Here is a 15,745-nt window from a genome sequence, read left to right on the forward strand (position 1 = left end):
CCACCTTATTTTATATAATTTCTCCCTTCGTAGAGCTCCTGCTATTCCTAATATTAAACCATCCTGGAAGATGTTACAATTAATATATAAGCAAGTTTTTGCTGTCATACCTTATGCATGAGATAATGATCGTCTGGAGCTTGCAATAGAAACTTATTAATTTCTTCACGGGAAAATGTTTTAGATTTTTGTGCCTATAGCCAACTTATTTATTTTTCAAATATGCAATGATCTTCGAGTATTTACTGATGTCTACGTCCTTATTTACCATTATGGTGCCTTTTGACTGAACTGTTGAAGACCACATTTTGTATTTAGTTTCAAAGTAATCTAGTAATACTCTTGCTGTGAAGCTGATTATGCCTTTTTTTGTGCGCCACTTCATAGAAGAATTATATTCCTTTAAATACTGTTCCCTGAATTTCTCAGGGGAAGATTCATAGTCGCTGCAGTTGTTGAACTTTCTTCACTCTCCATCACTAATGATAATACTACACCCTTTCAATTAGACACAGAACAAATTTTCTTGAACGAATATCAAGAAATAAAAGTGTTACAGTTTATCGGAGAAACGATTTGGCATGAGAAAGAAAGCATTCAAATCCCACTATTTTGATAAAAAAATTTTATAATTGCGTTAAAAAATGACACGTTACAGCACTTTTTTAACGCAAAAGCCTGAAAAAACTAACCGTTACGGTACCGTTTTTCACGCTATTTGTCAATAAGGCCTTTTGTATCGTGCGCAAAAACAGGGAATCAACCAATAGGTGGTAAGTCGAGGGGCGAGAGAGGAAACCAAGGCGAGCGAATCATCTATAATCTGTAGCCGTTCTTGTTCAATGCCCGTTGGTACGGTCGTTGAAAAATCGTGGGTAAATAAATTATATAGGATGGATCCATAAGGTGGTGCCAAAAGCTCCATAATTTCCATCGATAATGCTTTCTGCGGTAATTTTATTAGGCTAGTAATAACTGGAGACTGGACTATAAGACTGAAAAGATCTGCAGTAGTGAATTACCTTGACTATTTCCTTCGAAAAATTTAAGCCAACCAAAAAGCTGTAATATTTTTTGTTAACCTAGCAACGATCAAATTTCAGCGATAATACTGCACTAGTGCAAATTATCGATAATTTGCACTAGTACCAAATTTTCGTCTAGGATTAATAAACATCATTTGGTTTTAATTTTATGTTTCAAGAAAAGGAACAATTATTGTTTATTTTAAATTAAATTTTTCTCAGGAAATAGTCTGCCAAAATGCCCTCTCGTGCATGTCAAATTGTCTCATAATTTCCTCTCGTGCGTATTCGCGCACTCGAGAAAATTAAATTATCGACAATTTGACATGCACTCGGGACATTAATATTGACAATTTTCTAGTGTGACTTCTACGATATTTTTCCAAATCTTTATTCTTGTGCTACTTCAGATAGTTGTCTTTTAGTAAAAATTGATGATCCATGAATAATATTAATATATTATTATGAATAAGAGAAGGTTGGAAGTATCGTGATAAAAATGATGCGTCCAATTCTTCCGTAACAGATTTGGTTATTCTTTATTTACTTCTGTTCCCAAAGATTTACTTCGTGCTGTTTCATACGAGAAATTGATAATATCTCATCAGGCAAATCGGCAATAGGTAATGAAAGAAGTTTGAGTCGAGCAGCATTTTGCTCTAGAAATTTTGTTTCCATTCAGCGATTTGCCACCTTTTTGAAAATTCGAAACACAGCTGATTAATGCAAGTTCCAATGATTTTAAACTTTCTTCACCATTCCTTTCAGATATAAAATGATAGCGGACAACATTCTCTACAAATTACAAAATGTACAGCACAAAATTCATTAAATATTGAACTTAACGTGCTTTAATTATTTTTTACTTCACTGTTGCTCGAAAAGCAGTCGATTATATTTACTTTAAATTGATTGCAAGATAACAAAAAAGTGAAAATATCAAAATATTTGACAAACAAGGACACTTCATATAAAAACTAACCTTTTCTACTTCTTTATGATGTGTAGGTTTTGTTGATAGAATAATTTTTAGTATAAGCTTTACTAAGGTTTCCGGTTGTATATTTTTAAGAACGTAATTTGGTGTTGATTATCAAACTCATATATATTCTCCTTATTCACTATAAGTAAATATGTTATTCTCAAGTCGCAATTGCATCCGATTGAGTACTTCTGTTATTTGTCAATTAGACTTATTTTTAATAAATTTCAACAGGATCTTGATTTATTTTGTTTCTGTATACTAGCGGTTCTCAAACTTTTTTAGTGACGGAACCCTTTTGGAAAGCGAAATACTTGTCGGAACCCTACAATATTTTTCATTATTTTTTCATTAATTGGTTGATATCAGGTTTGATAGAAGACAGTTGAAGTCTCATATCAGGTCGGCGTCCAGTCTATTCCGGTATTTTGTTTTCGTGGCTGCATAGGTTGAGAATCCTGTTTCGCACAAATATGTTGTTGGAAATGTAAAAAGAATATTCAGAGCCATTTTGGCAAGAATTGGGTATTCATCATGGATTCTGCACCAATAATCGTTGAGAGATGTCGTTTTGAACAATGACTCCATACTTGTGTCTGATGACATTTCTAAAAGAGATTCATATATCTCATTTGACATACTTTCGGGCTTTTGTAAGGTGGGTAAAAATGGATTATGAATCCATGAATTCAGTTTCAATTTTGTATTCTCTTCTTCGGGAAAATACTTCTCAAAACATGCGCGCATCGAAGTGAGATGTTGGACCAATTGTTCAAATACATTATCTAAGTCGTTATCGCTAACAAACTCACTGAGTAACGTAAAGCTTTCTATTTCTCTCTTACTAACGCAAATAATCCAAAAATTTAATTTTCTTTTAAAGGCAGTTATTTTGTTACAGGCCTGGAACACTGTTGTCTGTTTACCTTGCAATGATAAATTTAATTCATTCAGTTTTTGAAAGATATCCGCCATGAAAGACAGTCGGAACAACCAAGTTTTATCATACGAACGGTCTTTCAAATTAAAAGAAGTATCTGAAAGAAACATTTGTAACTCGGCTTTAAGTTCAAATAGCCTTGTTAAAGGTTTACCCCGAGACAGCCATCGCACTTCTGTATGGAGCAGCAGTATTTTATGTTTGCTACCACAATCTTCACATAATAATGAGAACAATCGGGATTGTAGTGGTCGTGATTTGATAAAATTAATAATTTTTACCGCCTCATCCATTACTAATTTTGGGTTTGACGGCACTTGCTTCATTGCTAGCGTTCCAAGTTCCAACTGAGATTATTTTCTTCAAAAAATATATTTTTTTTAGTAAAAATCTCCGGTAGTGTTTGTGGGCAACGGTGAACACATAAGCATGTCTTCTTCAAAAGAACTTTCATATGGATATCTCACGATAACCAGCAAGATAGGCAGACCAGCGACATCAGTAGACTCATCCATTTGCAAGACGAATCGTGTTTTTTGTAGACGTGTAACTAGCTCTTGTTTGATCATGAATTCGACGTGAAACAGTATCATTTGATAGTGGCACAGTAGAAAGATGCTTTGCAGATTTTTCATCGAGCATACATTTTGTTATGTCTAACACACATGGTTTTATTAAAACCTCAGCTATAGTATACGCTTCACCTTCTTGTGCAATGCGATAGCTAACTAAATATGATGCCTTTGTGACCTTTTCATTGATAGTTTGGGTTACTTTCATCATAGTTTTTTGACTTTCCAATAACTGTTCTTTTTTACGTACAAAAAATTCTCTATGCTTGTCTTTAGACTCGGGGTGTACAGTTTCTAAATGTCGGCGCAACTTGGCAGGTGCCATGGAACTATTAGGAAGCCGTTTACTACATAATATGCAGAGAGGTTAGCCGTTGGAATCAACAAATCCGAAACTGATATATGATTCATCATACTTCCTTTTTTCCCCTTTGAAACCGTGGAACTTGACGTCGTTGCATCATTATCATCGATAATTGCTGTACACTCCGCGCGTACTGCTTTTGAACATTCGGCTTCGTTAGAAGATGTTGTTGCAACACGTTTAACGCCTTTAAGCCAACGTTCCATTCTTCTTTATTAATAATTACTTGTCAGGGTGGTGGAGTCAAATTAACGCACGATCGTTACTGAGTAGAAGAGTTTAGTGCAAAGGAGATATGTACAAAACTGATACAATCAGAATACAGCAGTAGAACAAAAAAAAACTTCGTTTCTAGCAAATAAGTACTCATCGCTCCAAACGCTAATCGTCGACTGACTCGAGTGTCGAAGCGCGGTCGTCGCTTTTATAGTCCTAGCCTCGATCTCGAACATTCTTAAAAATACTCGAGTCGGCGCCTTTAATAAATAAAAAGCCGAAATAAAAATAGAAATACAAAAAATGCGGTGTAAACAATCTCGACTTGTTTTGAAGTTATATAGCCGAAAGTCGCTTGTTTACAACTATAGCGTCTAATCGCAGCGGCGGCTTTTATCAAAGTGACTGCGCGCTCACAAGTAGATATCGGCGGTCGGTTTTCATCAAGACAAAGGCTAAAGCGGCTTGCGGATCTCATCGGTGAGACATAAAGCATAAATAAATCACCTTAAACTTAAGTATTAAGTCTATTCTTTTTATCTAGGCGCGTGCCGTCCTGAATAAATATTTAGATATAGATATATTTTTTTAATCTTCTGACTTTGGTATTTTGTACAGGGATCGGTGTAAGTAAAGAACTTGCAATAGGTTTGCCATAAAGTTTTATTGAACAGCGGCGTGATGTTAAACACTCCTCGTAAAATGCACTGTTTCAAGTTAGAATGAAATTACTTTATTGTGCTGGGTGGCGACTGAGTTCTAAATTCTTGCGGAACCCCTACAGGGGTTTCGCGGAACCCTAGGGTTCCGCGGAACACACTTTGAGTATGGCGGCTGTATACTAAGAAGTTCCAATGAAAAATAAATCTTGTGTGTATGTATGAAAGTTTGAAGTTTATAATAATATAAGATGGAATCTAAAATGCTCTCATGAGGGACATCTTAATGTACCGTCAAATTATTAGACATAACATCATCTTACTTAACCTGTTGAGATGTATCTGAAAGGTATATTCATGGTTATACATTTATACAATTAATTATCTCTCGAGACAACTAATTTCAATAACCGTTGTTTATAAACAGATGGTCATTCTTGTTAATCGCTTCGGTAAATAATCATTCGTCCGATATGTGTAACTCTATTTAAACACAAAGTGTAACATACAAATGTAAAATTTGTAGTATGAGGTTAAAAATGGTATGTATAGCATTCAATTCCTCATTTGAATAAGACAATTGTTAAATTTAGTAGATGTATAGAGAGTTTATGAATATAATTTTGAAAATTTTTAAGGCAAACGTCCATTATTACTTGTTGTTAGTATCACTAATCTGTGCGAGAATCGTTGATGGTTATAATCATTCCCATAGAGGGAAAAGGTACATTGTATATCCTAAAGGAGGAAGCTACAAAGTAAGTTTTGATCCCACCTGATATTATCATTTGAAGAAGTTCATAGTTTTTAAGTTCTGAATAATAATTTTAAATTATGTGGGACATGTAGGACATAGTTACTTGCGAATCAACCAAACACGCTAACTTTCGATATTCGAGCTGATTACATAATATTGTTGATGGAATAAATATTAGATTAAAATTATAATTGTAGACTTTGAGAATTCATCATTTTTAGTTGGTCATCGGCATTGGTACACCACTGAAACTGGGTTTGAAACAATCAATGGCGATCGGTTGGAATCTTCAAATGCAATATTCTGTACCTCAAAACGCAAGCCAAATTCTAACTAGTTATCCACCTGTTTATACGGGAAAAAGATCTGTTGACAGTTTAGAGATTTATACGAAACAGAAAAGCGATAGAGCTCTTTTTTACGGAGCATTCGAAGAGATTTTGGATAAGTAAGTTTCTTTAATTCCTCACTTCTTAGATCTGTTTTATATTGTCACGAATTCGTCTCCGACATGAACCGACCCTGTCTGGTGATATTGGAATTCCAAAATTCGGTGCAGTCGCGGTACGTTTGATGTTTGTTTTTATATATGTTTTATCATAGCAGGCGATTTATTTACATTGCTTCTTTTTAACTAATTAAGGTCTTTTCATTCATTTGTTTGGTTTCTTTAGTTACTAGAATTTTTGAGAACTTCATTTTGTATATATAACGCAAATTAGTTTAGTTTATAATGAATAGTCATAGTAAACAGAACGAAATAGAGAAGTAGCCAAAGATTTTAAATAAATTATATAAGTTAGTTGTTGAGTATTAGTGATAGGATAATTATTACATAAGTTAGATAAGTGTAGTGTAAAGTGTTTCAGTATTTCACTCTATCGACAATAATAGTGTAAATATATAAGAAAAAAACATTACGTAGGGTTTTGTAAACGAATAGTGACATGACTATGGCTAAATGTGGAGAAAGTGGAGATTCGCGAGTAAGAAGAGTGAAGGCTTTTATCCAGAAACATTTTTATTCCAAGATGAGGCTTCCACTTTAATCTCGTCGATTTCGAACATGAAGGGTGATATTTCAACTCTGAAGAATGATATTTCGGCCAAAATTGACGAAAAAGATTTCTAACATGGAATACGATATTTTGACCATGAAGAACGGTATGTCGAATCTGAGAAACAATATTTCTGCTAATATCGACGAGAAGACTTCAACATAAAAATGCTGAAGTTTGCATTGACGAGCGTCTTCCATTTGGCGGTGGGTCAGTAGGTCAGTTATGGTTTGGGCGAGAATTACTGAACAAGCTCGTACAGAGCTGGTCTTCATAGAAAATGGCTCCCTAGCCTCTCACAGGTACATTACGGAGGTGCTAGAAGACCATCTTATGCCTTTCATGGTGACTATGTGGAGACGTGGAATTTCTATGCAAGATTATGCGAAACCACATACAGCCAGAATTGTCAGGGAGTATCTGGATGAGGTAGAAAATAGACGGTTTAACTGGCCAGTTCGCAGCCCAGAATTGAATCCCATAGAACATGTCCGGAACGAGATTGGAAGACTGATTCGCAGACACACACCAGCACCAAGAACTGCCCAGGAGCTGAGAAGATTGATGTCGCAGGAATGGGATAAAAGCGACCAGAATGTAATCCGCAACTTAATTCAAAGTATGCCGCGCCGACTTCAAGCAGTTATCAATGCAAGAGGAGGGAATACACGTTACTAGTGTCAAGTTTTTCTATTTTGTTCATTCCATATCGTTCCTAACACCAAAATGTTGAATTTCGCCCAAAATGTTAATTTGTTGCTTTTTCACAATAAATCATTGAATCCAAGAAAAAAATTCATTTTTCTCTATCACATTCTGCTTACAAAAGCACATGCAATGATGTACAAATACTGTACAAAATAAACAAATACTATCTGAAAACGTAAAATTTCAAAGAACATGAAAATTTCAAGGTGACCTCAATTTTTTGCTCGCCAGTATATACAGTGCTTTTCAGATAAAAGTATCCACCTTTAATAACTTTTGTAATACTGGTATTTAGAAAAAATCCAAAAACACGTCAATTTATGTTGGAAGGGGCAAGCATTATGGCTTATTTAAACTTACTGGAAAAGCCACCCCCTCACCCCTAGCAGCATCCCCTTTATTTTTTTAAATTACTTTTCATATTTTTTATGTTAAATTTGGATACTCCAGTTTAAACTCTTTAATCTTTTTAACTGTGCTATTTATTATGAAGTTACAATAAGTGTTCAAAATGAGTACCATTCACTTCCATACAATGGTATAATCTATTTTGAAATGCCTCTCTGACATTGCTTAATACGGCTGGATTTAATTGTCGACATTCATTTTCTATCCTCTCTCGTAAATCATCCAGAGATTCTGGTTGGGTAGCATAAACTTTTGTTTTTAAATAGCCCCATAAAAAGAAGTCTAGGGGTGTTAAATCCGGTGACCTAGGTGGCCACTCCATCATCTGCCCCCTTCTACCTATCCAAAGAGCGGGGAATGTTTCGTTTAAAAATTGTCGGACAGGCATAGCATAGTGTGGGGGAGCTCCGTCTTGTTGAAATACCAGTAAATATTCGGAAAGGTTATCATCATTTTCTATTATTGTTGTAATACGTGGGTCAACCCCCTCCCTGAGTAACTCAAGATATGATTCACCATTTAAATTTCCGTTGATGAAGAAAGGTCCGACAATGTGGTCACCTAGGATACCACACCAAACGTTTAACTTTTGGGGATGTTGTGTATGGAATTCACGCATAATATGTAGATCACTTTCAGCCCAATATCTACAATTATGCCTACTTACTAAGCCATTTAATGACCATGAGCATTCATCAGAAAAGCAAATATTGTTTAGCAATTGTGGATTGTTATTGATAATTTGCGTCATTGATTCACAAAACTCTAGACGACGATCAAAATCATCTTCATTCAACTCGTGCACCAACTTAACTTTGTATGGGTGGTACTTGAATTTATGTAGAACTCGGAAAACTGTAGAAGATGAAACACCGATCGCTCTACTTATTGTTGACAACGATTGGGGTTGTTGAGCCTCTAAGCTGACTTGCCCTAAAATTGCCACTTGGATTGCTTCGTTATTTACGAGTCCCTCTCGCTTATGCACTTTATTGCAAACAGACCCTGTTGTGGTAAATTTCTCCATCAGTTGAATTACATACTTATGAGTTGCATGTCTTCCGTCATGTAATTCGTTAAATTTTCTAGCAGCAGCTCTTGCACAATTATTATTTTGGTAGTATAAACCTATAATTTCAATTCTTTCTTGCAAAGAGTAAACCATTTCAGAGAAACAAAATAAATAAAGTATCAAATTACACTATCAATAGTGACTACAAATTCTAGTTGACAATGTCAAACTTTAATAAAAAGTAGAATTTTTTTTTTGTTTGGATTTTTTAAGCAGAATAAATAACACAGTTAAAAAGATTAAAGAGTTTGAACTGTTGTACAACCCATTTTAGTACAGGCAAATAAGGTGAAAGTAAATAATAAGTAAAATTTGTACTCTTAAAAGAAAAATTGTTTATCTCATAAACTAACCACTTTAACCTACAAGTATTATACATTTTTGAAATCAGCTCAAAGAGGAATATCCAAATTTTACATAAAAAATATGACAAGTAATTTAAAAAAATAAAGGGGATGCTGCTAGGGGTGAGGGGGTGGCTTTTCCAGTAAGTTTAAATAAGCCATAATGCTTGCCCCTTCCAACAAAAATTGACGTGTTTTTGGATTTTTTCTAAATACCAGTATTACAAAAGTTATTAAAGGTCGATACTTTTATCTGAAAAGCACTGTATATATATATATATATATATATATATATATATATATATATATATATATATAAATATATATATATATATATAAATATATATATATACTATATAATACATATTTTTTATATTGTATTTGACCATTATTTCAGTCCCAGACGAAGAATACATAAGTATTCGAAAGCTCGGAAAATATATTAAAATTAGTCCACTTTGGTGTTTCATTGCCACGTTCCCAACAAGAAACCGCTCGTAATATAGCTGGCAAAGACTTCTTTACAATTCATATACATATTCTAAGACTTTTTGCTATATTAATGTATTGAAATGTTCTTGATTTTAGGTCTCTTCTGTTTTAAAATTAGTTTTTTTAATCATTTTTTGAAGACTTAAAATCGAAACGTCAAATTTTATCTTCCTTCCAAAAACTATTGAAAAAACTAATTTTAAAACAGAAGAGACTTAAAATCAAGAACAATTAGAAAAAACACGACAATCCTCTGAAAATTTTTGACCTGTATATGAAGGCGCCAGAACTTAGTTATGAAACCTTTGTGTTTTAGATTTTTGTTATAATGCTTGGATTGGACGGTGAAAATTCCGTAAAACATATAAACATGCAGGTGGAACTGATATTAGAGTGTAATAAAAACCACGTCAAAAGTTTGGCAATATATTTTCTCTATGTTCTCAGCTTCATTCAGAAAATTCTATTCAGTATTATTGAGTAATACTACATGGCACCACTTTTCATTCCATATGATTTTATTTTTACTTGTAGTGTGAGAATAGCTTCAGTTATTTCCTCTGCTTGCATCTAGTTCTTTCGAATTCTATGAAAAATGTTTTGCTTCCATATCTTTTTCTAAAATCGTTATGTTTTGGGTTAAGAAGAAAAAACTACATTTCGGAACATTTGAACATAAAACGATAACATAAATGGTAGAAAATTGTTCAGAATGCTTGAATATTCTACTGTACTGAACATTCTATTGTATTCCTTAAGATTTCAATCTCCCGGTACATTTTATATGTATAAACTTAAGCGACAAAATTCATCATTCTGAAGTGATTTAATAAAAAACAATAAAATCCGTTCTCAAATAAAAAGCTATTATTTGACATCTAAGACATTTTCCTTACCAACCATCATTCACCTAATTGATACTTTGAATAATAAAAAAATATATGTTAATTATAAACACTTGTTTTTTATTCTTATTGAGATTACGCTATTTGTTAAGAACCGCTTCAAAAAAAAATTTTTTTTTTCGTTCGACCCTTTCCATTATCGTTACACCTGCACTGGACATCTTGAATTAATTTAATTCGGATCCATCGATCCAACCAATCAATTACACAATGGGAGCAAAAGTTTGTTCAGAGTTCCATCGTAATAGCTTAGATTTACCTATCAAGATTTTCATGAATTATGTGTATAGTTTGAGTGTTACTTAACATGATATGATTGATTTACAGTTTACATAGTATATTATGTTTCTAGGCGTAGAAACCATACATTTCGAGACGTTAATGTGAATTGTAAATGCTAGCAAGCATTGAAATCGACAAATTTGTTCATATTACGAGGTTTATTTATATAATTGTCAATGTAATCGCCTCATTGTCCAACAAAATTTGTTCGTGGAAGAAGCACGTCGAAGCAAATGGGTGCCTCTTGGTTGGTGCAACCAATCATGTGTAGCAGTGGCATTAGAGCAACTTAGAACAGCACACATCAATTTGTTTGCCAAATGTGATTGGTTCTATCAAACAACTCTGGTTTCGCATCCAATGATTTGTTCATTGTTAGAAATATTTAATAACAGAAGAAGCTGTTTAAACCCATATAATGGAACTGCTTTAGTCAAAGTACTTGTACTATATCATTGTCAATGTAAGATATTTTGAAAAACAAATAGTCACGATTATAAAGATTTTATGCATTGTTAGGTCAGAAATCTTGGACACACCAGCTGCTTAAAATGTTCCGCAAGTACTCAAAAACCGCCAAATATGAGGATAAATTCCAATTTTCTATAGTTTAGTGTATATATAGTATGGTGTAGGAAATGCATCCGATATAAACCGATGTTCTTCCATGTAAAATTTGGGTAGAGCATTGGTTCTATTAATTCATCGAAAATATATATAACGAACGTAACATACTGTACGTAACAGTTGACTACAAATAGCGGATATTTAGGAATTATCGTCGGATCAATCATAACATTCATTTAGATGAGATTAAAAAATATTCTACATAAAATATCTATTCTTTAAAATTGACTTTTGACAAAATCTGGTATATCTAATATTTATTAATTATCATATATTTTACATTTATTTTTTTCATCATGAATAATTTGGTTTTAATCTCATGCAAAAATGTTAAATTTTTTAATATTTTCAGTTGGTTAGTGAATTTCCGTTTACACAGGTTACATTTATTTATTCTGCACTAATTAAATTCAGTCAAGGAAATAAGTATCAAAACAAATAGTGTACTATTTTTAAAAAAGTATAATAACTATACATTTTCAACCAGATTTTATGCAAATAATATAATATAATATAAATTTCGCGGTAATTTGTCTTGATTTAAGGTCTCCTTCAATCGAATTTTCGATTAAAAGCAGATAAAATCTTGACGTTTCGATGTACTGCGGTCTTCCTCAAAATACTTTCATAAACTCATTCGACAAAGACCTAAAATCGAGAAAAATCATCCCGAAATAAATACCAGGGTTGCTACTTAATTTTTGACATAGACCAATGAAATATTTATAATTGGATATCGCTTTCAAAATATTCTCCTTTAAGATCAATATACTTTTGCAAGACCCATACAATTGATTGTTATTAAGTTTCGGGTTCATATGATCACATAGACGTCTTTTGAAGCACCGCGAGTTTTTCAGTATTTCTTTGCACCTATCGACACGAGCTTTTTTGAGCGATTGTCAACTTATGCGGTATCCACTCGAAGAAATATTTTTGATAGCCAAATATTCATGCAATATTGAATATATGCGAGTGGAACAATTGCCCCAGTATGCCTCAATATCACGGTATGTCACATGACGATCTTGTAATATCACTTCATGTACAGCATCAATGTTTTCTGGCACAACATTCGACCACGAATTAATTCTAAAAAACAGCGAAACACGATGGCTCGAGATGGTAATTCATCATCAAAAGTTGAAGCAAGTTAATAGGTACTCTACTGGTGGTTTAATCCACGCACAAAAATTTTTGCGATTTAATTCCATTTTTTGACCATGATCAATGTTTCAAGTATCCGTAAAAAACTCAAATAGTACGTTCACCATTAAAAATGCCAATCTTTATGATGGCAGATTGCACATTGCCATATCTCAAAAATTATGTAGCAACACTCTTATAAAAAAGATAAAAAGATAATATTAATTTATATATAAATATATATATATGTATATATATATATATATATATATATATATATATATATATATATATATATATATATATATATATATATATACGAATAATACGAACGAATGTGAAACGTGGGTCTTAACACAGAAAATGGCAGATTACATCGATACATTTAAAGGAATATATTGAGAAACTAATTTGTAAAGACTTAGGAAAACTGGGAAACTTCGTATTATGTATTGCCTCACAGTAGAATTAGAAGAATATCAATTTCATTTCTTTTTATATTTTTTATATTTTATTTATTTATTAATCGCGAACTAATATCAGTTTCTTAGTGTTTTGATTCATTTTTGTACCTTGTTTTACTCGATTTATTCTTCAAAAAATAATTCAGTATTTGATCTTGAATTTTTTTACGTAAAAACTGAGTTTTTATTAAAGGTTCTCAACTTCATATAGAACAGGTTTTATGTCGTTTTTATAAAATTCTTGAATAATTTGGATCAATTGTTCCATATGATAAATATAAAACATAAATAGAGGCTAAATAAGAAAACAGTTGCAGCTTGATACTATGTGGATTATCTTACACATGGATCAGGGTTGCCTATTGTGTAAACCAGAGGTCTCCAAACATTAGAGCCTTAGGGCCATACTGATTACTCAGTAAGTTCCGAGGGCCAAAACCATATTATCATTGTTGCTGGTGGTGAAAAGTGAAATAGTCGACTGATGAAAAAAAAGTTCGAAAAAGTACGCAAAGCGTTTAAAAACAGCTGCAAAACGGCGACACTGCATATTATTAATTTTCCTGTCATTATCTCTAATTTCTAGTTTAGTCGTAGAGTACGAGCCATGAGGAGTAACGCGACAAGACATCTGGTGGACACAAGCGGAAATAGGTAGTACCTTCTATCGCTAATAGATATCACGTACAGAATAATCTCGTTGATTCGAGAAAGTTCTGGTGTCTTCCACTCACTTTTAGATGGCAGTAATTGGAATATATAAGAAGGATAATGGCGCAATCACAAGTCAGTTCCTATGACACTGTTGTGAAATAAAATAGTGCGTACCTTCTTAAAAAGTGTTTGTGCGTGTTTAAGTTTAAGACATCTTTGTAACAGTATTTTGATTTGAATTGTTGCTTTTGTGTGTGATTTACTGGTATGGAAAAGAAGCGAAAAATTAATAGTGAATGCAAAAAATTCAAAGATCAGTGGAAAATTCAGTATTTCGTAATTGAGTCCAGTAACAAGGCGCTATGTTTGATTATATATATATATATATATATATATATATATATATATATATATATATATATATATATATGTATATATATATAAGCTCTTAAAGCTGTAAAAATTTCAGAATATATGATTTCATATTTCACGGTGGAAATAAAGCCAGCATGTTTAAAAATCTTTTTCAAAAATTTGTATGGCGAAAGTCTAGCACGATAACATAAGTCAAGACTTGAACTTCAATTAAGATTTTTTCTTATAATATATCATTCTGGCGACAAATCTCCATAAATTTGTTTGATTGTTAGAATTGTTGAAATCGTTTATTTCCAATTCTTCTAAGAATCAAATTGTTGATCCTAACATAACTTCTATACGCTTCAATATTCTATTTATCCCATTTTTCTTACAGTCATGGATTAAATGGAAAACACTGTTTACTAAGAAGTATCTGTGAAAATGCGATGGATTCTTTAGCGCACGATGCTAATGGTTTATTCGGCCATCTTTTCGACATCATTCTAACGTAAGTATAATTGGTTCCATAAAAAATATTTTAAAGAGAACATATATCATGAAAATGTTGAGGATAACTATTCACTTAATAACTTTTCTCATGTTATGTTTCCTTCAAAAAACTTATGTTGTATAAAATGACACTTGTTTTTATCAACGCATATCATTATTTGATATCTTATAGAAAGTAAGAATATGGATACATAAGAGGATATGGAAAAAATATGCAAAAACTATTCATTTTTTTATAGACCCAATTATGGAACTGGAGAGCTTAGTTCAGATCTGGATCCTGTTTATCTAGAAGCTCAACAAGCTGGAATATATGGTGTTGATTGTAAAAGTTTGTATACAGACTGTTTCTTAGAAAATGGATTTCTGGGTTTATTCTCAATTTTGGATGACAAACTCTATTAAAATACGAGTTGTTGTAATGTTTTAATTGTTTATTCCAATCCTGATGACAAAATATGAAAATCATATGAATAAGATAAAGCTAACACATTGTTGGTAGCTCCAAAGAATTCCAAATTTTTTTTGATCAGTTTTAATTTCTTTAGAAATAAAAATACTATATTTGACTGGCTTTTCTATTTCAAAAATAGTAGGAATTAGTTTATTGATGATTCTGAAGGCACAACGACAGATCATTTCTCTTTATCACCACTAATTAGCGAAAACATTATAGTGAGAAAATCTGAACAAAATTCAACTAATATTAGGCCTGACTGCGAAGGTTTTGAAATAGTGACAAAATTAATTAAATGTGAAAATCATAACTAGTGAACTATAGCATTGAAGAGTTGGAAAACGAATGATAAACATACAGCAAGCAGCACAAAACAAAACCAAAGTACAAAGAAAATGCAAGGTCCAAACAAATTAGGTATTTAGTTCAAAGAAAAAGCCGGAGAAACATGGTAGGAGAAATTGTAGAAAACAAGAGGATACTAAAAACCGCACACGGTAAGTGAGAAAAAAATTGAAAACGAATCATTGAACCATTATCTAAGTGATTTAATAGAAAATGAAAACACTGACTATTCACTATGGAAATGTGTATTCAGGTTTCGAAATTATATACCAATATTGTTGAAAACAGTTGAAGTTGTATGATATCCAATAATAATCAAGAGATTGCTGAAGATCACGAGAACAACGCAAAAACCACAAACAATGAAATTTTTGAATCCCCAAATAATCAAGACATCG

The 15,745-nt window shown here is 32.5% G+C and overlaps 2 protein-coding genes across 2 annotated transcripts; one reads left to right on the forward strand and one right to left on the reverse strand.

Annotated features, from left to right (window-relative positions):
- Positions 1–2,400: 2,400 nt before the first annotated feature.
- On the reverse strand, positions 2,401–3,273 carry LOC130442999 (zinc finger BED domain-containing protein 5-like). Its single transcript, XM_056777436.1, has one exon. The coding sequence runs from the start codon at positions 3,271–3,273 to the stop codon at positions 2,401–2,403; it is 873 nt and encodes a 290-aa protein (XP_056633414.1).
- Positions 3,274–5,285: 2,012 nt separating this feature from the next.
- Positions 5,286–14,950, forward strand: LOC130443000 (uncharacterized). The gene is made up of 5 exons (XM_056777437.1): positions 5,286–5,300; positions 5,397–5,516; positions 5,737–5,963; positions 14,430–14,543; positions 14,785–14,950. The coding sequence occupies exons 1-5, from the start codon at positions 5,286–5,288 to the stop codon at positions 14,948–14,950; spliced, it is 642 nt and encodes a 213-aa protein (XP_056633415.1).
- The last annotated feature ends 795 nt before the right edge of the window (positions 14,951–15,745 follow it).

This window comes from Diorhabda sublineata, chromosome 4, assembly GCF_026230105.1.
Source record: "Diorhabda sublineata isolate icDioSubl1.1 chromosome 4, icDioSubl1.1, whole genome shotgun sequence".
NCBI lineage: Eukaryota > Metazoa > Arthropoda > Insecta > Coleoptera > Chrysomelidae > Diorhabda > Diorhabda sublineata.